The sequence below is a fragment of the Tinamus guttatus genome, unplaced genomic scaffold (assembly GCF_059628265.1).
Source record: "Tinamus guttatus ecotype Peru unplaced genomic scaffold, ASM5962826v1 Tinamus_guttatus_pri_ptg000343l, whole genome shotgun sequence".
NCBI classification, from domain to species: domain Eukaryota; kingdom Metazoa; phylum Chordata; class Aves; order Tinamiformes; family Tinamidae; genus Tinamus; species Tinamus guttatus.
This window is the reverse complement of record NW_028288877.1, coordinates 812,603-836,257: the sequence shown is the minus strand read 5'-3', so window position 1 is coordinate 836,257 and position 23,655 is coordinate 812,603. Positions and strand designations below refer to the sequence as shown.

General features: G+C 38.5%; 1 protein-coding gene across 1 annotated transcript in view; it reads left to right on the top strand.

Moving 5' to 3' along the window:
• The window catches only part of PREX2 (phosphatidylinositol-3,4,5-trisphosphate dependent Rac exchange factor 2), a 163,744-nt gene that overhangs the window by 20,484 nt on the left and 119,605 nt on the right, over positions 1-23,655 (top strand). Inside the window, exons 3-4 of the mRNA XM_088529745.1 lie at positions 23,380-23,451; positions 23,526-23,648. Coding sequence (XP_088385871.1) covers positions 23,380-23,451; positions 23,526-23,648 — 195 coding nt within the window. The remainder of the gene's footprint in view (positions 1-23,379; positions 23,452-23,525; positions 23,649-23,655) is intronic.

Sequence of the window (23,655 nt, the reverse complement as noted above, 5' to 3'; positions counted from 1 at the left end):
TAAACTGAAATTTTATTACAGAAAGTTTATTAAATTCACATTTTAAATGAAAGAAAACCAGGACTATAATGCTGCATTGAAAGTGGCGATATTTTTCAGTTTTACTCTTTTAAGTATGTGTAGGTAACACTTAGAGAAGTGTATTATTGAAGCTGCTTTAAGTTGGTGTGTCTGCACATAGTTAAAATATGGACTGTAGAATGAACAGAGCTGAACAAATACACATCTGAAACAGACATCATGGGCTTTGAAATATTTAGTGGTCTGTTCTCTATGTCTGACTCTGCTCTTAATTAAAAAAGTACTTGACAGCAGCGGGAGCTTGTTCTTTATCCACATTCATCAGTACCTTATATTTAAAACTTAGCTTTCTGTGAACTTCTTTGGTTAACTAGAAGATCTATCACTCATTTCGAAACAAATACAAACTGCCTCTAGGCTAGGTGGATTTTGTATTATTTTCTATCATCTCCTGCAAGCTCATTGGCCAATATTACTGTAATCGGAAACATCTGGTAGTTCTTGTGAGTGCCTAGAAAAGTAGTGACCTCCCTGGGAGCGCAGTTGTAGGGCTGTAAAGTTTGGGGGTCTGTTTGCCTTTCTCCTCTGGATCCGGTATGTCCCTAGACCAAAGCAAGAGTAAAATCTGTATGCGCGGCGGGGTGCAGAAATCACCTCGGCCTGCAGAAATCCACCCGTTTCTGGGGTCAGCAGGAGCTTGGGGAAAGTATGTGGCAGCGCAGGGGCCTATTTACGGCGCGAATTCGGTGCCACTGGCTGCCCGGTTGGTTTAGGAAGCAGGAGGGAGAGCAGCAGGCCCGAGAGTGCAGCTGAGACTTGTCAGGCGAGCGCACGGCCGGGACTGGATGCCTTTCTGGGTCATGCTCATTTTGCGAGCGAGCAGTCGATTCCCCCGGCTCGCTAGCGAAGGAAATGGTGACGGCCCCAGCTGGGGGGAGGAGGAGGAGGAGACAGCGAAGAGGAGGAGGAGGAGGGAATGTGGCTCGCGCGGTTTCATTCACAAGCACAAGGATGGCAGAGGGCCCAGACTCTTCACAGAAGCCCTGCACAGCGGCTCTCAGTCTAAATTCATGCCACTGATTAGATGCAAAAGTTTCTTTTCATTCATAGCAGCCAATTCGTTCCAGTGAGCAGAGAAACATAACATAAAATATAGAAAACACAGCAAGCGGTTGCCAATTTCTGGGCAGATTAAACCCTTTTTTCCCCCCTGTCCTTGAAGTATGCTTCCCATGTAGATTTCCCTAATCATGGTTTGTTTTCAAAGCTAAACACAATAGCATAGTGCCCTCTAGTAAGCGCTTGGTATGCTTTGAAACTTTGCTGCCTAGCTAATTAATGTGCTGGCTCTTTGGAGGAGGGGAGCTCATGGTGCTGCTGCTGCAAAGGGCCGAGCTCCTGGGAGTGCGCGGAGTGAAGCCGTAGCGGCCCGTGGGATTGATCGCCTTCAGTTCTGGTTGTTTTTCACCTTGAAAGCTGTGCGCACACATTTTGATACATTGGTTTTGTGTGTCTCTTAGTTAGAATTGTAAAATTTTTAGTTTGTGTGTTTTCAGGTTCTGTTAAGGAATGAAAACCGGCTTGCATGGGCAAAGAATTTTGTGGGCAGTTAAAAATTTATTTAAGAAAAAAACCTCAGCTAATAGTGCGCTAAAGAGAAAACTATAGTCTATGTGGCTTCCAGAATGAATCTGCTTACCAGCTCTTGACGTATGTAGAGTAAACCATCTTCCACTCTACTGCAATAGCTTTGCAGGATTAGAATAGATTTGCAGAGATAGAAATGTAAGCAGAATTTGTCCATGTTATTATTCCAATGCTCAGTTTTGTGGCTGCTCTCCATGATGATTGTGAAGTACACAGTCAAATTTGGGTTACTTTGGGTCTGAGGTACTTTTGGGAGTGTGTGCAATGGAAGGTGTGTGGACTACAGTTTCTGTCATATGGGTTGGTAGGTAAAGGGTCCAAAACAGCATAGCCAAAAGATTCAAGTAGTGATACAGTCATGGATTCAGTAAAAAAAAAAAGTATTTTAAGAAATTAAAGATGGTGGTGGATCAGAATAAAAGATCTTAGTGATCTAAATTCATAGGATGAGCTAAGTACTGTGAGGCCCATTCTTCACTAGGTCTAAACAGAATAAAAGGGTGTTTGTTTATTGCTGCCATCCAAGAACATTTTTCTTCCCCTCTACTGCACTAAGCCATCTACAGTTTCTTAAAATGGTCATAAAGGAAATTAATGTCTTCATAACTGAAGTATTTGTGTAGTTATGTTTTGGTTAGTCCTTAAACATATACCACTGTGATAAAGTACAATCGAGAGGCAATATTTAGATTATTTGCACCCAACAGAAAAGATACTCAGGAAAAAGGTCCCCCCGAAGTGTGTATGAAAACAAAACAGTGCTTATGACAGTGTTCTGGCTGGTGATGATTAGACTCATATTCTGCCTTATTTTTCCACTGGTAAGAAGTGCTGACATTGTTAGTGGGGCCCCAATTAAAAATAATTAAGCTTTGGCATTTTCCTTTCTGAACTATAATTTGGGCTACAGTGGTTCTGCAGTGAAGTGCAGGGTATTAATTGGATAGGAGTTCTTGCTTTTTAGATGCAGTGCATTAAAGAGGTCTCCAAAACGTTAATGCATTTAAATGCATACATAATACCAGATTCCACTAATCATGAATTGCAGGTTGGAGATTCAAGAGTGATATGCACTGAATAGCTGAAGCTTGGCTGATGAAACTTTAAATAGTTTAAATAATCTAAATAATAAATAATCATTTAAATATATTTTAATAAAATAATTTTAATTAATTACATAATAGTTTTAAGTAATTATTAAATTATTTATCCTTCTGAAATCCAGTAGGCACTTGCAGTATTTGCCATCCTTTGTACTGCCAAAATACTGGAACCATTAAACCATTTTTTTTTCCAAAACCAACTCCTGGAAAATGCTTTCCACTGCTTCATTACACTGGTGTATTACTTCCTTGGTTTCGTTTACACATCATATATGTGAAAGAAGACAGATTCTAATCCTACATTATTTTTTTCCAGTGGTACTCTGAAAAGTTAAAATTCTCTTACAGCTATGCAGAGATTTCTTGGCTCCTTATCTGCAGAAAGAGAAACAAAACCAAGTCTCTCTCCCACATTTGTAAATGTTTTCGCCCTCTCAGATACTTATTCAGTGGAGCACACAAAATTTGAGCAGAGTATATTGTTCATTCTTGATAGTCATGGCGTATTGTTTACTTGTTTTATGAGAGGAACACTGTAATTCACTACATTTAGTTTCATTGCTTCTGAGAGAAGCCTAGAGTTTCTCAGAGATGAAAGGAATTTGAAGACCATATCCTGTTGAAATCCAAAATGAGTTAGATGAGATCCAACTAGGGGTCAGATATTCCTAGTAGTAAGACTTCCAAATATTTGCACACTATCTAAAGAAAACTGTTAGCAAATAACTCCAGTGCAAAGTTCCCAGGCTCTTGCAGCTGATGTGATCGCTAGTGCAGTCTGATCCCAATCTCCACGTTCTTTGCCAGCACCAAATGTCAGTGGTCCAAGGTACAGGGTTCACTTTAACAATATATTTTTGCCCTCAAGGCCCCACTTATTTTTCTATCATCCTTCTCCACACCTATGAAACACCTATGAAAATGGAGGAAAATACTACAATGTTTAAAAGCAAAATAAAATCTCAGAGGATTGCAGTGATTTTTAAAACAGCCATCCTTTGTTGTCAGCATGTTAGTTGTGATATCCAGACAACATTATGTTCACCCTGTACTGATTCAGTGTATGGCTCAGCAGAGTTATGATTTTTTTTTCTTTGAATTGCTTTAAACCAATAAGCTCTGCTACTTTTCATAACCCTGGTACAAAGCAAAGTCTGTAGTTGCTGTTGCTGCAGCACCTTCTTTGCCGTTAGATTGTTTTTCTGCATTACTTTTTGTGTTAGGTGACACATTAGAGAAGTAAAAACTAGGAGAAATCTGAAGTCTTTTTATTTTGAGGGTTTAAAACAATGCATATAGGTAAAATTACTTCCTTAAGATAATACTCTAATTGATTCAGTTCCTTGAGGAAAAAAAAATGAAAGAAAGGGATTTCAGAGATCAATTTATGCTATGGCAAGTCAAAGAAAATCTGAATTTATTGTTAAACTTAATCGTCTTTGGAATTTGGTCCATAGGCAGGATGTTAACATTCTAAAGATTTTATTTCCTGTCCTAATTTTTCTATAACTTGTCTTTTTTTTTTAAACTAATAGTGCTTTTTAATATATGACCCAGTGGGCAACTTCTGCCATGCAGTGACTTAAATTGAGCAATCTGTTTACTCTTGCAGCCTGTTCCAGATTAGTGAAATGTATCCATACTGGTAAAATTTTTTTAACTCTGAAATTTCTGGGTTATATATAGGCTTACAAATATGTAATGTAAATGTTGATGATTTGAGGCGTCTTTACGAAGTGGTCTGTCTGTAGGACCACGGCCAGATGAGAAGTGTTCAAGAAGGGCCCACCATTCTGCTCTGTGCAGCTCCTGGAATCCAGTGGGAGCGCTTAGCTCTTAGTGCTAGGCTGTGATTCACAGAATCCCAGAATGGTTGAGATTGGAAGGGACCTCTAGAGATCATCTAGTCCAACCCCCCTGCTCCAGCAGGGTCACCCAGAGCACGGGGCACAGGGTGGCATCCAGGCGGGTTTGAAGATCTCCAGAGAAGGAGACTCCACAACCTCTCTGGGCAGCCTGTGCCAGGGCTCTGTCACCCTCACAGGAAAGAAGTTCTTCCTCACATGGAGGTGGAACTTCCTGTGTTTTAATTTATACCCATTACTCTTTGTCTGGTCACTGGCACCACTGAGGAGAGTTTGGCCCCGTCCTTCCTACATTCTCCCCTCAGGTACTTATACATACTGATAGGTCCCCTCTCAATCTTCTCTTCTAGAGGCTAAACTGACCCAGGTCACTTCAATTCATTACTGTGTGGCATGTCCCTTGTAAACTGTGCATTTTTCTTGTAGTTTCCTAGTAATCTTAGTAAGATCTGTCCAAGCTATGACATAAAGTGTCATAACTCAAGACTTCATTTAATAATCTCTTAATTAAAAGATTATTAAAATAATCTCAAAATTAAAAAAACATTAAATAAAAATCCATCTAAAAAACAAAAAGGTTTTGGCCGTACATAAATTCTTATATTATGTACAAGATGATGAATGCCTTCCATTGATGTTCTACTTGATGTGAGTATTGTTTGTGACATGATCTTTGACCGTTCATCTTCTCTGCAGGAAGAAATGCACATGCACTTGAGGGTTCTGTTTGAGGAGGGTCTTTATGTCTTTTTGTCTAAACGCTCTAGTTGCTATGCCCTTGTGAAGGAAATACAAAATCAATGGACTGTGTTCCACGCTTCAAGCAGAAGGTGACCGGGACAGTGATGTTCCTTAATCTCTGGAGGTGTTTCATGTGCAAACACTGACCAGGCTCCAAGATCTTCTTTACGTTAGAGTTACTAGGCTCTTACTTGCAGAAAGCTGTACAGTGCCTAGGCAATGGAAATGCCCATCATAACTACTAGACTAAGGTTTAGAGATCTATTACTTTGTCAAGGCTCAATCCATGTGTTCTCTTGAAACCATATTAAAATCTTATGAAAGGCTAATATAGACAAGGTGTATAGATATGGTATTTCTTTTTTATTTTGCTAAGGAGTTGGGTCTGTGAGCTGCGCTAGTTGATGATATTAGACACTGAAGATATCTGGATATATTACATTACCATAGATTTGTTGTGGGAATATAGACCTTAGTATGCATTCCAGTTGGACATAAGTGGATTCAATAAATTATGTGGCTTCATTCCCCTCAATTTTAATTACCCTTTGCAGAAATAAGTCCTTAATAATTACATATTTCCAGAACTCAGTTTTCTTTGCAAAGAATACCAACTGTTTTTATATATGTATAAGCTGTGCTTTGTCACAGGATGTGCTTTAGTGCCTTCCCTATTTTCCCTTTAGTTTCTGCAACTACGATGTGGGTAAGGAGCTCCTTAGTGTTGCAAGTGTGTTGTGGAAGCTCAGTGTGCAGTAGGTGAAGTATTTCCATACAACTGGATGGAAGTACTGCAGTCACGCAATCACTGTTCTGCAGATACTGAGAAGCTGATGTTTTCTGCATTTCTTTTTGCCAATAATGTAAAAAAAACAAAAATAAAAGCCTGCGGTAAGCCCTGAGTATAGTGCGTGTGTAGCACTGAACCTCCTGGGCCATTCAGGCTGTAAACACAGAGCTCTTTTCAGTCTTTGATGGACACCTCAGGAGACCTCCTCGAGGCGGTTGCGCCTCATTCACACTGCTTGGACAGCAATATGAGCATATTGGCGTGACAGAATATAGCAAAAGGATCGTGTACCAAAAAAGGCTCCCAGTCTGTTCTCTAAGGCTATCAGCTCTCTTCTGAAAACACTTAAAGTGTTTAAAGTCTTAAAGTGATTTCAGGACTGCTTTTCTACAGCAGTTAGTATTTTCCTGTAAGATTTCATGTGGATATTCTACAAGACGTAGTCCAGAACTCCACATTTCTGAACTGTGCTGCTTACGCGAAGCATACTTGACAACTGTGTGAAAGGAGAAACAATTGTAAATTCCCTGATGTTGTGTCCCTGGCACTGAGTGTGCTCTGGTGTGGCATGGGGGACAATGTCCTCGACTTCCTCTCGGCCAGTAGTTAGTTACCAGCCTCTTACACTGCAGTTCTCTCATGTAACGCCTCTTTGAAGAGAGGAGTTCCTCTAAAATGGAAGAAAAGCTTGAGTGTCTGCTAGCAACAGCTTATTATTATGGCATTATTATTATGTTTTCTTGTGCTTTTCTTTGGGATTGAAGCTGAGTGAGATTCTCGTCAGGCTTTTGTATTTAAAGATCTTAGAAAGTGCTGGGCCTTGAAGGTTCCTACAACCCAACTATATCATGGAGAGGAAAAGACAGGAACATGCTGCCACTTTTTTCCTCACTGAGACTGGAAGAGCATATGAATTACAGTAGTTGCAAGTCAAATTAATATATTTTATCAAGAAATATTCATCTTCAAGCCTCCACATTAAATTCTGTGGAAAAGAAGTTCCTATTGCCTCATAATTTTCTTATCACACATTTACAAGCTATTCAGATCCCAATCAGCTATGTTCAGCATGCAGTCCTATGAAATAACGAGATAAACTCACTAAATGTCAGAGCCATAAATCTGTCAAGTTCAAGATACGAAACCGTAGAACCTTCAGTGCAAAATTAAAAAGATACATTACTGACTTAGGCCCATATTTAGTTTTACTGTTGTTTTTCATGATTATCTTCCAGGATTCCCACTGTTTTTTGCTATTTTTTCCTCATTGTTTTTATTTTGACTGTTTTTCACTGTCTTCCAGAGTTTTATTTTTGATATTTGTGATCTGCAACCACTCAACAGAAATGAGAATTTTACTGTTAAGACAGATGATAAAAAAATGCATGTAATCATTGATATTAATGGCTGGTTTTGCTGTCGGATGAATTGTCTGTTCCTGATGATAGCTTACATGCAACCTTTTCCAACAGAGTAAACTTTCAATATTTGAGTATTTTGAATATTTTGAGTATTTCAATACTTTGGCTTATTTTGACTTAGACTGAGAATTCATGTTCAAAGAATAAGACTTGCTAAGAGTGTCCATCCAATTGAAAAGTGAAAGGCAGTATATAGACAGTTTTCAAAAAAAAAATAGATCCTGCATTTCTAGCTCAGTATAACTGAGCCAAGTACATGGAATGATGAAAAAACTGTATTAAAAGAGGTTATAGTAAAATTACTGTAGCCATCTAAATCAAACTCTAAAAAAGCATCACCATTCTGACCATGTGTGATAAAATACCATGGGAATAATTAATAACCTGACAAAATTCAGCACTGACATTTTATTTTACTTTTTGCTCAGCATAGTCTTATTTAACATCACACAGCTAGCATGCTTAAAATTGCTAAGGTGATGTATTTAGGGAAAATATCCAAATTTAGTTATTTTTCTCTGTGGCACTCATGGCATGAGTCCTACAGGATCAAGAGTAGCCCATTCAGGTAGAATATGTCACCCATTAGGAAAGCCAAACCAGGGAGCAAACCTGGGATCTACAATGTCTGTAACACCACCAAATGATAAAGTAAGAACTCAGAGCAGAGTTTTCCCTCAACTGCACATTCATTTTCATAATACTTTGACTAGTTGCATCTGGAAAATCTGCTTGTTTGTGAGACTTCTTATAATCTATATAATGCAATAGCCTGGCCTCCATGTAAGGTGTTTTGGCCAGCAAAAAGATTTTCAACTCTGTAACGAATGTAGGTATTTGAGAGTATATAACAGAAGCTTTTACATTAAGATCCTAATTTCCCAGTACCAGCTTTGGCTTCTGCACCCTCCCTACTGGTAAGCTATTTTGGAAGCCCATGCAGAGAGATTGATTGGGAAGGGTTTGTGTGTTGCCCAGAATGAGGAGAATTCTCAAGACTTGCTGCACGGGAGACTGTTTCGAGGTCTTTCCAAATCACTGTCGCAGTCTGGAAGAGCAAGTGCACAGAGTATTGCACAGGGTAGAGTTGGGTATTTTCAGAAAGAAAGAATACTAGACCTGTTTTTTGACCATAAGTTGGCAATACTCATCACTGTCACTTGTTTGTATACGTGCTGTGCATGGCGGCATGTGTGCCATCTATGGGCTTCTCCCTCAAACCTCTCTCCCTGCTAAAATTCTCATTTCCTGTTGAAATCCCTGACAAAATACTTCTGTCTTAGCCCCCTTTCTGGCAGAAAACGTACAGCACAACCTACTAGCTAAGATGCCATGGCCAGGAAAATGGCCTTGCCCATTAAATCCTCTGTGTATTTTCCTTGCAATGCAAGTTGTTGGAGGGAGCTCAGCCAAGAGCTGCTCCATCTTTACGGTGGATTCAGCTTCAGTTTCGCTCCTCATTTTCTGCATGTGGAGCCTTCCTCGTTCAGCTGCCCATGAGGCTGTCTCTTCGGCAGTGCTCTAAGTCAGCAAATTCGAAGTGTTGCCTATTTCCGAACAGTTGCCGCAGTCCCAGAAGGACACGGCTCTGTGGGGGCCTCCACCCGCCTTTGTTCCGTAGGTGAACTCTGGTTTTTCACAGGAGGCAGGAAATTCAGCTCTTTTCCTTTGCTCCATTTTTTTGGATGGCAGCGAGAGAGAAGCGCTCTTGCCGACTAGAAGGATGGTTGAAAAACAATATCTGGATGTCACCCATCCCTTCAGAAAATGAGACAAGCCCTGTGACGCTTGCAGGAGGAATTTTGTGTCTGTGAACTCATTTCAACTCTGAGGAAGGCATTATAATAGATCTGGAAATTTCCACTGTCTTACATGACAGCTCTGTGCACTGCAGCCATGCAGGACTGTCCTTAAAGCTAAAGGGAGGCATCTCTATAAGGGTTTTCTTTTATAAGGAACGTTAAATTTCTCTTCACTTTTATTTTAAGCATGACCACTGAGCCTGTCTGCTCAGCCTTCTGGGAGGAAAGTCTGTAGACATTTGCCATGTTATAGAGCTGCTTTGAAATCTCGGTCCTGATGCTAGGCTTCTATAGAGTGTAAAATGTGATGTGTGCTCATGGTGCATCACAGAAAATGACAGAGACTATGAGGAGAGAAGGAAATGTTCCTAATATGATATGACTTGGTGAGTTTTCTCATTGCAACACATGAACTTACGGTGTTCAGGTGGTTATCCTGTCCTAGGGGAGTTCAGTTTTCTGTGGTGCCTGTTACACTTCAAAAGTTGTTGCTTTATCATTGATCATTGAGAGAGGCCTTACAACATCTGTGACAGGGATTAAAAATATTCCTTGCCCCTTGTGTGGTGGACTTAATCACATTCTCCTGGACTTAGAACAGAATAGCAGAAAAATATTTTAAAGGCAGGAGAATATTTGACTTCTAGTGAGTAGCATCTTATGCTGATCATCAAAGAGATGTCCTTGCACATATGGCAGAAGGAGTTAAAATGATAGTGGCAGTACTAGGGCTGAGGCTCTGAGGCTGTAATCTGGATTTGGGATTTTCTTCTGCTCATGATTTGTTGATCTGTTGATGTGTAAATCTGGAGAAGTACTGTATAAATGGAAAGGAAATTCCATTAAAAGATTTTAGAAGAAGGGTGAAAACATAATGGAATATCCATCAAATAGATGCCTAATTCTGAACTTTGAATCTCTTTATTTGTTGAAGCTGCAGTGATTTTCTCTTTAAATACCAAAGGAATGGATGAGCACTCTGTTACCTAGATTTTTGCACTGTATGTGGTCAGTGAACATTGGCTACATTTAAGAGATTTTCCATATAGGTGCTTTTTTTCCCCTTGCCCTCCTGTAGACAAACAAATCCCAGATTTGCTTTTTAACTCAGACTTGAGGGAGGATGTGGAGATCCTGCTGTCCTAAAAATGTCCTGTACAACCTCGTTGGTCTAAAAGTAGGAGACTGTGTAAGTCTGTTCAGCAGGAACTTCAGTGCTTGCCCTGTTTGGAGGATGTGAGCAGAAAGAACAGGAACACAGAATCAAAACCCAGTAAACCAAACTACAGTCAGCAAACAGGATGAAAAACTTTCCGGAAGTTTGTAGTGTGCTGCTCGAGTTAGATATGCACCTATGTTCATGCATTTGGGAGCTGTATTTTTAAACTAGAAAAACAAATTCGGCAGTAAACACTACTGTATTACCATGTAGTTTGTTGCTGGGATTTCTGTTTTGACAAATATAATTGTTTGTGTTGTAGCTGTGTGTTCTTCAACTAGTTTAGGTCCCTAGCAAACTTGACTAGCCCTTCATGTAATTCACGCTATAAATATTTTAAGGATGTGGGCTGTTGTTGCTAGGTAATTGGCTGTACTATTTTAAGATGAAAGGTGAAGGTCAAATCTTTTGGGAATTATGTTTTTGTTTGTCTACAGAGATAGCGTCCGTTCTATAAATCATTGCACTGCAGTCTTCACAGCAGAAGAGGCTAGAAAAATATTTTAAAGTGAAACTCCAGCTCTTAAAAAAAGCAAAGAAAAAAAAAGCTGATGGAAAGTTTCCAGATCTGTGGATTTGATTACCTTGTATCAATAGTTACTCCAGTTTCTGACACGTGCAACTGAAAAAATTAAATTCTACCAATTAGTTCATTTTTAACAGGCAGTTTTGGGAAAATAAGACTATGCCTGAAAGATGAAACAATCTTCTTTTCTTTGTAGTTTCCTCCTGACAGAATTTATGCCGGTGTTGCATAGTGGCTGCTTCACCTATGTATTACTGTATTACTGTATTTTTCCTCTGTTTGTGTTCCCTGATTTAAAGTGAACCTTTCTTCCCAGAAGAAGTAGAATTGGAAATACTGCATATTGGCATTAGCAGTGATTGCGTTGCCTCCCTGGTGCTGGTCCTTTCTGGAAATGGATTACAGAGGACAAGGAAAGGTGAGGAGGTTTCTGAGAGGAGTATGTGCAGACCTGGAATCTGTCAGCTCGGTCTTACTTTCAGCTCTCCTCGAGAGCTGTGTCTATGAATGATCCTGCTACTAAAGCTCTTTTGCCCGTATTTTGAAGATCTCTGTGCCAGTATGTTCATGCAGTGCCGTGTCCCATACTGTGCGACACGAGCTGTGTTCTGGTCCCGGGAAGGGGCAGGGTCCTGGGAAGGTGAACTTTGTGGTGTAGCAGCAGTACCTTGCGCTGATCAAGAAATGACAAGTGACAGATATATATGGTCGCAGTGGCTTTTCTTGCACAACTGCTAGGCTTGGACATGGCTAACGGGCTGCGAGTTCATGCCTTTAGATCCAGGTAAAGCAATCCGTGAGCTGTTATGGACAGGAGGAAAACTTGCAGTGGCGTCATTTCCTCACCCAGGGTAAGGAATGCAGTATTCTAAACTACTGAAAATGCTAGGAAGCAATATTTATTTCTGGTTTCTTGATTTCCTGATCCCACCAACATCATTGTTGCCCTGTGTTGTTCCTAGAAGTCTGCTGCCTAGCTGTTTTGGGTTTGGAATGATTTAGACAAACATTTTTATTTCTTCAGAGATAGACGATACTTTTGGTTTCCATCTCAGTCATTGGTTCGCAAGCATTTCATGAAGCAAATAAAATGTAAAAAAAAGTGGACTGTATCCTTGTATGACCTTACGTGGGAAGACTCTGTAAGCTTCAGTTCATTTGTGTAATCAATGAAGTCTCTTGGTAAGCAACAGTATGTCTTGGTAAGTGCTTGGTATTCAGCACTGTCAAACTCCAGTCTAGTATTTACGGATGGCAGTTGCCAAACTATGCTTTGAGTGTACTTGTCTCCAGTTATGGTACAGGTTGTCTGGGAAGAGAGGTGATTTGCTTAACATTGGAAAAGTTGAATTTCCTCCCTTTTTTTTTTTTCCCTTTTCCCTTTCCCCTTCCCTTTGCAAAGCAACTGTCTGTGAAGACTATTTGGAGGTGGTAGTTGTTCAGGTACTATTTTTTTACGTATACAAAATTAATTTAAGAAATCCCCCAATCCTTTCTGCTTCAAGTGGAGGATGTTTTAAACCTTCCAATTATATCCTAAGGATTGATGCTACACTATAGAAAAAGCTAATTATGGCCTCCATGTGCATAAGGTCCTAACATTCAAACAACAAATCTCACCAAGGCAGTAACTAGAACTAAACTGTGATCAGATATTTGTCTTCTCTCCTTTTATAAAGATTGATGAAGAGAATGAAACAAGTCATGCCACTTGTATGTGTTCCTGAAAAACACATGCTTCACAGAAACTTTGGTGAAATTGTGCAATTATTCTGGGAACTCCTCAAAGCTCAAGACAGATCACAGATCTGCCTAAGACCTACAGACAAGAGGGGCTGTGCATGAATAAGGAAGGAGAAAAAAAAAGATGCGTGAGAAAAGGAATTCTGTGAGATGCAGAAGGCACCTAGAGGGCAGGATACAGAACCCAAAATGCATCTATAATTCAGGCCCAGTTTTCTTGTAATTAGTAGTTTATTTGGCAGCAAAGCAATCCAGATAATATTGGCACATTCAAACATCATGATATTATTCCTGCTGCTGTATTCTGGATTCCTTTTATAAATCACATCCTTCATGATCATTGTACCCTTCAAGAAATGAAATCTTTGTGATGGGTGTAAACTGAATTCAGCACATAAGTATCTTGTGATATAATTAATGTTCAGCAGATGTTTACATGGCAGGATAAAGAACAAAAAGGTCAGGAAACTAAAAATAAATGTAAGTTTTGAAAAGTTATCAGTTTGGACAGTTATCAAGTCATTAAAGGAATAAAAGATGGAATATCCTCTGCATTTTCACAGTTGCTACATCTCATGAATCAAGTACAAGTCAGGAAAAAATACAATTAATGACACCATTTCCATGGTAATTGGCTCATAACTATATAAGGAGCTGAAAATTCAAAAGGCCAGTTAATGACAGGCAGTAGGGACAAGTAAAAATCTTTTGTTTGAACAAAGCTGTGTGTCAATAAAAGTAGCTTAAACCTTGATATGGTTGTATTCTTTTTGGAATAGTATTAGGACAACTAACATTGGCATCTACTCTTCAGAAACCGATACTTTTCTCCTTTTCTGATTTTCTGTATATTTTAGTCCTAGTACGAAGTCAAAAAAAATTGTTTTCAAGCCAGTACAAGTGTGGAACTTCTGGAGAGGGTCCAGTGTAGAGCGAGAAAGATGATTAAGGGACTGGAGCATCTATCTTATGAGGAAGGACTAAGCGAGCTGGGCCTCTTTAGCCTGGAGAAGGCGAAACAGGATTGAGAGGGAATCTGATCAATATGTACAAATACCTGATGGGAGAATGTAAAGAGGATGGGGCCAAACTCTTCTCAGGACTAGAGTAGATGATCTCTAGAGGTCCCTTCCAACCTCAACCATTCTGTGATTCTGTGACTTGCATTGCTATAATTAATCATGCTTTGTTCCATGGATGATAAAAGGAACAGTTTTTTTAAACACTTAAATATTTATTCAGAAATATGAGTCTGGAGTCCCAAAACATATATGTATACATAAATCAAAGGTATACCACCAAAGGATTTCTCAAATGCCTGTTTTTCAATAAATAAATGAATGTTGGAGAAATACTTATATTTTTTTAAGATGACTTTTAAGCTTCTTGTCATTATAATATCTTAGATGGGGAATCAAGACCAGTTATAATTTAATCCTTTAGTGCTGCAGTAAGACCCTATTAAGTGGATTCTCGTGCTTTTACTGAATGGCACATTCCTGTGGGATCCTGGTTTAGGAGTGTTGATGCTCTGCCCCTACAAATCTGAGAGCTAATCCTGTGACAGTATTAGCCATCTGAACCTTGGTCAACTGCTGCAGCAAATGTACATCTTCCAAAGTAGATTAGCTGTTTGGTTTAGTTGGTTCAAACTATCTAGTCTTGATCGTTTCTCAAGGAAATGTATGCAACATATGCCGAGAAGAGAAACCCAATTTGTCAGACTTTTAATAACCAAACTATGTTTTCCGGTCTTGAAACTATTTTTTTTCAAATCTTCTTGCCTTAAATAATTACCTAAGGAAATACTCCTTTAAGCAGCTTTGATTACCACATATGGGTGAATTCATTCTTTTGTGATGCCCTGGGAAGTGTTCATTTACTTGTTTACAAGAAAATTCTATTACTGATCAGAATTTTTGTCATTTGTTTCACTGCCATCCTCTGACAAAAATGGTGTAAGATGCAAGTGCTATATAGGGTGCTTTTCATACTATTAAATACAGCTTGGGTATTAGACACTAGATATTTCCTGTTTGTTTCTTCATTTATTTTTGTGCTAGCATTTGTATTGTTGTGTTACATTATATCTAAAACTTTAAATGTGTTTAATAGATATACTAGGAGTTTAAGTTTAAAGAAATATTAAATATTTGAAGTTTTTTTTACAGGTATACAGTAGGACTGTACTTTTCTATCTGCCCATGAGATTCTCTACAGCTTGATTATACAGCAAGAAATTCCTTACTGCCCTGTTTATAAACAGATCCAGCTTGCCAAGAAGATGCAATTTTCCACTGAAGTTTTAAAAACTTCACGATCTTACCAAAAGGAAGAAGAAAATGTATTAAAGTGCAAAATTCCATAATTTCAGCAGGGCAGGCATGTACGATGTCTGCTTTATTTATCTGCCTGAGTCTATAGAGTAGAATTGTCTTGACAAAATTCTACTGTCAGAATATACCAACTGCGGGGTATATAATTTCACATTTTACAATAATTAAAGGTAGATAGGAGAGGGCTTTTCTGAGTTTCAGAAATTGTCAGCTTCTCAGTTTCATGTACTTAGAAATACCACATATATATACACACCTACTATTATCAGGAAGTTTTGCAAAAGTAGTCTTGCTGTGACTATGGAACATGGCACATAAGTATTGTGTTGAAAGATGCATTGCTGGATGTGATCCTGGGAACTTTGTACCATTTGACTATGACAGCAAATAATCTAAAAGACAGCAATAGGAATTTGAGGTACTTATCCCAAACATAGGTGGGTTACTTTACGCAGGGATAAATGTGTCAATTTGGAGCTGGTTAGAAAATATGCTGGTTAGGCTGGTTAGAAAAGGATAGAAGAGTTTAAATGGGATGTACCCTCCTTTTCATTAGTGGTCAGGAAAGTACTCTTTATACATATTAAACAGTTTCTCTGTGGGTTTGGGAAAACTGGAATTGGGATAGAAAACTGCTGTTTCATACTCCTGCCTGCCTCACATTTTTCTTGGCATAAGTACATACACAAATGGCAGGAGAATTGGCACTGCAAATTGTTTGAGAAGTATACTTTATATAGCTTGTACAACAAAAATTGTAAAATTCCCTCACACTCTAAATTTCTAATTATCATCTACACACATTGAACATAAAATAAACTAAAAATTAACGTCTGTGCAATCTGATAATAGGAAAAACGTGTTACAGTACAGTTATGTTCTGAAACCTCAGCATCTAAAAAGGATACAGTGGGCTTTTAATTGCCTGTCAGTGATTTCAGGCTTTCTCATTTTACAGGTACAGTTGTTTGCTTTTTATTAGCGGTTTGCCGTAAGAAAAAAGAACTTGCTGGTTCCTTTTCGTTTGTGCTGAATCAGCTTTTCATGCTGATTCAGATGATGTCAGGATTAAGCTTTAAAACTCAATTCTAAAAAGTGAAGGTGTGTGATATCAGATTTCTTTCCCCTACGTGGTGATGAAGATTATAACTGTCCTCATTCTGATGGTTATTTTTGATACAGAAAAGACTAAAACTAGTTTTCAGGTATGCCTATGAGCTTCAGAAAAGTAAAGAAAAATTATCAGAACAGGCTTTCTATTCTTGTAGCGTTTTTGAGATTTCTAACTATTAAATCTCAAATTGGAGATGTAATGAAAACATTCTTGCAAAGGGGACGTTTGAGATAAATGGATTTTTCTCATGACCATTTGAAATTCATGAGTTGCCTTAAGGTGAAAAAAGTTATGCATTGTATTTTAAACATATATCTTTTAATTTAAATTCTCAAAATGTTTCTGAGATGATTCTTACTGAAGAAAATTTTTAGAAGAGGCTTTGTTGGCGAGCAAAATTAGATAAAAATTCCAAATCTATAAAAACTAAGCTTGTGGTTTCTTTTTTATTTTTAATTATGATTGCAATTTAATAGGAATTTGTTGTTTTCAGACTTAAAATATCTTTGAGAAGTCCTAGCTTTTTGTTTTGATCTGGTGGTAAGGAACACAGATGAATTCACTGAGGGAGATTTACTAGTTAAGGATCTAGTGTTCTGTAAATCCGGGAAACTGCTTTTATGAGAGGTAAACTTATAGAAATTTCTTTCTATTCCCACTTGAGTAATATGAGATCAGTCGTGTGAGCCAAAGAATATTATTCTGTTGGTAAGAGACACCAATAGGATCATATGTTATATTACCAGAGGGAATTCCATATACATGTGAATATTTTTCAGTCCAAAATAACTTTTCCTTACCTGACAAAACGTCAAAATACAATAAAGATTTATCTTATTCCTACTTCTTCAGAAAAATATGCTGAAAATGTGTTTTTCTTTATTTAATCTCTTTTTTTACTGGAGAGCAAACTCTATAACTGTGTCCTCTTTGTACTGTTTCGTAAGGTTCTATTTGAATTACAGGGCTGAATTGTTAATTCTTTATTCATATGGTTGTTTGTTTGGTGCGTTTATATGTTGCAATGTATTCCGAATTTCTCTTGGCACCAGTAAATCCATCTTTTCCCCTTACCCTTCCAAAAAATGTCCTTTGATGATGCTGAGACTGGAATGTAACTTGTTTGCGTTTTCCATGGTATTAAAAAAGGCCTAACTACCATAATTCACCCATGTTGTATAAATACTGAAAATATTTGCTGCAAATATTAAGCAGACTACCTGTGGCTCATCACGGAATCACAGAACCATTGAGGTTGGAAGGGACCTCTAGAGATCATGTAGCCCAACTCCCTGCTCCGGCAGGGACCCCCAGAGTACGTGGCACAGGGTGGCATCCAGGCGGGTTTGGAAGATCTCCAGAGAAGGAGACTCCAGAGCCTCTCTGGGCAGCCTGTTCCAGGGCTCTGTCACCCTCACAGTATTTTTTTTTTCTTATATTCAAATGGACCTTTCTGTGTTTCAGATTGTTGCTGTTGCCTGTAGTCGCTGAGTAGCACTGAGAATATTCTGGCTCCGTCCTGTTTACACCCTCCTTTCAGATATCTGTGCACCCTGGAAATATTTCTCCCCACCTCATTTGTCTCCAGGCTGAGCAGGCCTCTTGTCTCAGCCTTTCCTTGTATGAGAGATGTTTAAGGTATGAGATGTTCATCCCTTAGACCAGTATATATGTTTTTTCCCTCTAAAAGTGCTACTTAAGATATTATTTGGTCAAGAAAAAAAAATACATTCTAGCAGGTTTTTGCATGTCTTCAGCTTAGTACTCCATGTGTGAGCCTGTTTGACAGCCTGCCTCTGATTTGGGAGTTCACTTAGGCATTTTTTTAACTTTAAGCATGGGACTATTTCCATCATTATTTTGCAACAAAGCTTGTATTTAAGAAAATACCTGTGCCTTAGAAAAACAATTTCTAAAAGTTAAGATACTAGATATGGGCAAGACAATATTTCTTGACATCCAACAAGAAAAGAGAACAGATGCTTTCTGATTTCCATGAGGAAAAGGTGGTACTAAATCTTTTACACAATGGTTTCAGGACAAGGAAGAAGGTGGAGACCATCTGTCCAAACTTCCATCCTGGTGAGGGGAACTCAGCATGGACTCTCAGCCTTTGCCTACAACTAATGTGGAGCCGAGAGGAATCAAAATTGAGAACACAGTGGATGGAAAGGAAACTAGCACTAGAATGAAAAGTATTCCAGATGCGTCTCTATAGATATATTCCCCTGTCTTTATAGAGAGCAGGTTCTGAAGTCAGCTTTGAACGTGGCTCTAGGTAGAGCAGGGAGAAGCATCTGACCTTGGCCGCGTCCCTGTGCGCTGCTTGCAATTCATCAGAGCTGTGGGCAACTCCGGAGAAACAGGTGGTGCCTCAGCTGGTGCCTGGCTGGAGAAAGAAGAAGAGCCTTTTTGTTCAGGCTCGGAAACCAGCCTGATTAGCTCTTGCCGCTGCTCCTGGCACAGGTTATTGGGAAGAGGAGGGGAATTGCACACAATGCTTCCCTGCAGCTGCTATTGCTGCTGGAGTCGTCTCTATTGGAGTTGGTTTCTTTTTTGTGGCAAAATCAAGTGCAAATGCTTCAACCAAACCAGTGCGGTATTCTCCTGGGACCCGCAATCTGAGATGCGTCGATTCTGCTGTGCAAAGTTCAGATGGATGGGCAAGATACTGACTTGGTGTTTGTGAAGTGAATTGGTTGGAGTTAGAAAATGTGCTTGGCCAGCCTGCTATTATCTTGAGTTTTTCCTAAGTATTTCCCCATGCTGTTGCTAGTATCACTTTGAATAATGTGGAAAGTGCAAGTATTTTCTTCCACGTGGCCTCTGCAGAGGCATTAAGAGTGTAAATAGAAAATATATAAGTATTTTATCTCTGTATTTCTTGTGATAATAAGCTTGTGAGCATAGATATATAAATTGTAATTCTTGAACATTTTCCGTGTGCTTTATTATTTATTTATTTATTTATTTTTAGGGTTTCATCTCTGAAATAATAGAAAATTAGATTTTGCCCATATTTTAACATTCAAAATATCATTTTAGCTTTATTCAACAGGCTTCTGTGTTGTAGATGAGGTATCTCAGCTGAACTGGATTTTTACAAATTGAAAATGCACAGGAAATGACAATATGAAGAATATAAATGTTTTTGCAGCCTGTCTTCTTTTTTAAGACAAACATAAATCTTAGAGTTGTTGCAGTCTTAAAAAAGAGTAGGGGAAAAATTAAGTGACTTTAATTCTTCTTTTATGAGGAAATTAATATTTTTTGTTGGACCATGAAGGAAACCTGCTTTTAGCAAAACAGTTATGTATTTTATGATCCGGGTAATCTGACATAATTTTAGAGCATTGTTTCTTATTCTTGAAAAGGGTGAAAACATTTCATGACCTGAGTTATCTTCTTAGTCAGACAAGTCTTGTTTGATTTCATTCCAGATATCAGAAAAGTCATTTGTGCTGCTGGCAGCTTCTTGCAGTAACTGTAGAGGTGCTTTTCTTTTTTCAACAATGTACAGAGCCAAAAAAGTCGTAGTTTGATTTTGATAAGACCGGAAGTTAAATCCACATAACAGGAACACAGTGCATATTCTCTTAGTAACAAACAGTCTCAAAGATGGCAGCAGCTCAACAGGCAGCCAAACAGGGTAGTGCTTAGTGAGGAAGATGAACAGACTTGAGTTAGGGTAATTATTTTTGTTTCTTTAAATTAGTATTTTCAATAATAAACTTGCACCTCTCTCTCTGCTCTTGGTCTAATCTTTTATAACTTGGAATTCTCCTCCTGATACTCAGCAAAGTAGTTCCTCTGGGATGTTTCATGGGGAAACTTCTTTCGACTCTTACTTCAGGAAAACAGAGAAATGGAAGAGAGAGCAATTGGGGTAGCCCTTTTGCATCATCATGTAAGGATGATTCCATACACTTTAGCAATTTGACTAGAATGCTATTAATACAAGATGAAAACCTAAAAGAACATTTTTACATTTAAAATATTCTGCTCTATTGTTCCTTAAGAAAACTAGAGATTGAAGGTAATGTAAGAGAAACTGTGGGATCATCTTGGAATTTTTTAGAGAAGCTAAAGGTCACTGTCTAGAAGACTTCTTCTGAAATCTTGGAATGCACAAAGATTACTCTCCGGGCATTTGATGCCATGCTAAGAACTGTGCTAATACTGATGAATCTTGAGAACTAACCTCAGCAAGGCTTGTAGAATTCTCCAGGTGACAAAGATCACTCATGATTTGCTGACATGTGTGCGTGATATATGAAATGTCAATAAGTCTGAGGTGATTTTTTTTTTTAATAAGCATAGGAATCCTGTAGGCAAACTGTTTGTTACAGTTGTTTGCTCAGTCTAGGAGCTAGTTAGCTGTGTCATTGCAATTTGTAATGCTTGCTCCTCCATGCAATTTGGTGCTCCCTAATGAGCCTGATCTTTGAGCAGCAGACTTTGATTTGTGGTAAAACCTGTAGAAACCAGTTAGTGTAATTTCACAGAAGTTTCTGACTTATTTTGTGTCCAGTTATATAGTAATTCATAAATTTTGTGACATCTGTAGCTTTTTTTTTTTTAACAGCTCCTCTTCCCCCCCTCCCCCCCAATTAATAATGCTCTATGTAGTGTATCTTGAAAAGCTTTTATAAACAGTTTTTCCTGTTAGCTCTGCAGCTGTCAAGTCCTTAATAATTTCTGGACATCCTTGCTGCTTTTCACATCTCCAGTGACGTTCCTCTTGTAAGCTGTTTCCACAAAAGGCCTGCATTGTCTTTGCTCACTGGGTTTCCAGAACAGTTCTTAGCTGTCTTTGGTTGATATTCTATAGTCTTTTGAATAGTTATCCATCCCTCAGACCTATAGTACCTTCAGCCATGTTTATTCATCAGGTGCATGAGGTGATTAGTGAAAACACGTGATGAGACGTTTATTTTCCATAGTCACAGCGTTGGATTAAGGTTATCTAACACTGTGACAAAACAATTACTGACTTGACTATCTCTTGTTTAGGAGACAGGTTTAGGTTTGTTTCTGACCTAGACTTACATTTCCACATGGCATGAAATACCTGCTGAGTTCTTCTTTGGAGCACTAGGGAAAATGCTCTGCTAAACAAGGCCCCTTCTGGTGTTTCCTCAGGAGGGGTGATGGATACGCTACCACCGTGCTGCCAGCACCACGTGATGGTGGAGCTGGGAGCTGGTGACAGCCATGGTGGCCCCTCCTTCAGCACCCCCAACAACACCAAGGTTAACCCTGTCGTACGACCACAGCAGTGTGATGTATGAGCTGGGGTTAGCTTGCTGGAAGGGGCTAAAATCATCTTAAGCCTCCTACCTTAACTAGGATCTGGGTTTTGTGGAAGGCTGGATTTTATTGGGTTCTGTTTCCGATAACCTCTGCAGATGAGAGCTCTGGGGCCATGAATGGGAATCTGCTTGTTGCAGTTGATACGTACTCTTTGACCGTGTGACCTGTGGCTAGTAATCAGTCAAGAACAACTAAATCCCCAGCGCTCAGATAATTTCCTCAGTTTTGCATTCAGCTGAATGCTCACCTCCTTCCAGCATTACAGGGTGATATTCTGGGAAAACATAAATGCTCATGAGCCTTGTGTTTGTTCTATGGGGAAATAACATGAACAGAGAGAGATTATAGACAGTAGAAATAAATATCATTTCAGAGCTTGTAGTTTCCCCCCTCCAACTTTCATTTTGAAAGTTTATTTAATGCTGTCAGGTGGTTTAGTGAAAACACTCAAGAAGAATAGAGAATCATAAAGCTAAATAGATTTTAACTATACATGAGATTATCTGGCTAGTGTCAAGCTGATTCACACACAAATATGCATTTGCCCAGTGCAGATCTTCATAGTGAGTAAGGGAATAATGGGCTAAACTCCACCTTCAGTTAGCTGTTATAAAGAATGAATGGATTTGTTTAACATCAATAAAACATTAAGAAAGCTTCTTCAATCTCTTCAATCACATACACACAAAAAATGTTCCTAGTTACGTAGTCCTTTTTCAGCAATCAAAGGAACACTGCTTGGGAATGAAAATGTTTAAGTCCCAGTAGAGAGAAAAAAGGGATACTGTGAGTGCTATCCTTCCAAACAGGGGTTATTTATTCCCTCTTTTATGGAATTTGCACCACACCAGAATTTAGATGAGTTTGTATACTGTATACAATACACAGTGACTTGAAGCTAGATGGTTATGAAAGAAATGACACTTGTGCAACTGTCATGCCGTTTTCTGCTGGCTAAAAATTATGCACGTTCATGTTAAGAATTAGTGATGTAAGACTTTAGTCTTCAGTATGTAGATATTTGAAGAATATGCCTTATTTGCAAAGGAATTAATTTGTGAAAATTTATGATAGCTTTGTTACTTGAAATGTGGTTTATTTGAAAATAACCTTTACTGTATATACTTGTTGTTGTTATTTCCAATTTTTGAAAGTGAAATATAAAGATATATTGGTTTGGTATTCATTAATGATATTACTAACTTCTGAAATGATCCCCAAAAATGAGATTTTTGGGGATGGAAACTTGTTTAAGTCAGTTACTTTACAATAGGTTTGATTGTTAATGTATTAGAAATCTCGCTTGTGGTTACTAAATATTAACCCTCTTGATAGTCTCTCAAGAGTAGTTTTGATTTAGAAATTAGGGGCTCCTTTCTGCTTTTCTCATAGTAAATTTGTAAAGTGCTAGAGAGAGATTTTGAAAACAACTCAATTTGCTCCTGCCTGGTTGTAATATCAAGGTTGAAAATGTCTGCAGAGAATGTGCAATTTTTTAGTTTCATTAATGTTGCATTGTTTAGCTCTTTTCAGTCTGTTTACGTAGGATTTAATATCATGTTATGATAACAGAGTTACTAAATGCTGTATAAATATTTGTTTGCGATTCAGAATCATGTTCTAACATACTTCCATAACCAACATGTAAGAAAGCTGGGAGGCAAATTACAAGCACAAAATGCCAAAAGTTCTAATCTTTCTGAAATAACGATTTCCTTGTTTTCTGTGTCTCATGCAGGCTTTCCTTCACCGAATGATCCAGTGTGCGACAGCCAAAGTGGATAAAAATGTCACAGAGGAGACAGTTAAGGTGAGTTTTCTAATTGCATATGGCTTTTCTCTTATGTCTATTGTTTTATTTATGCATGCTTTATTCTTTTTCAGATGTTGTTTTCAAATATCGAAGATATCCTTGCAGTTCACAGAAATTTCCTGTCTCTAGTGGAGGAATGCTTGCAACCAGAACCTAATGCACAGCATGAAGTGGGAACTTGCTTTCTTCATTATGTATGCT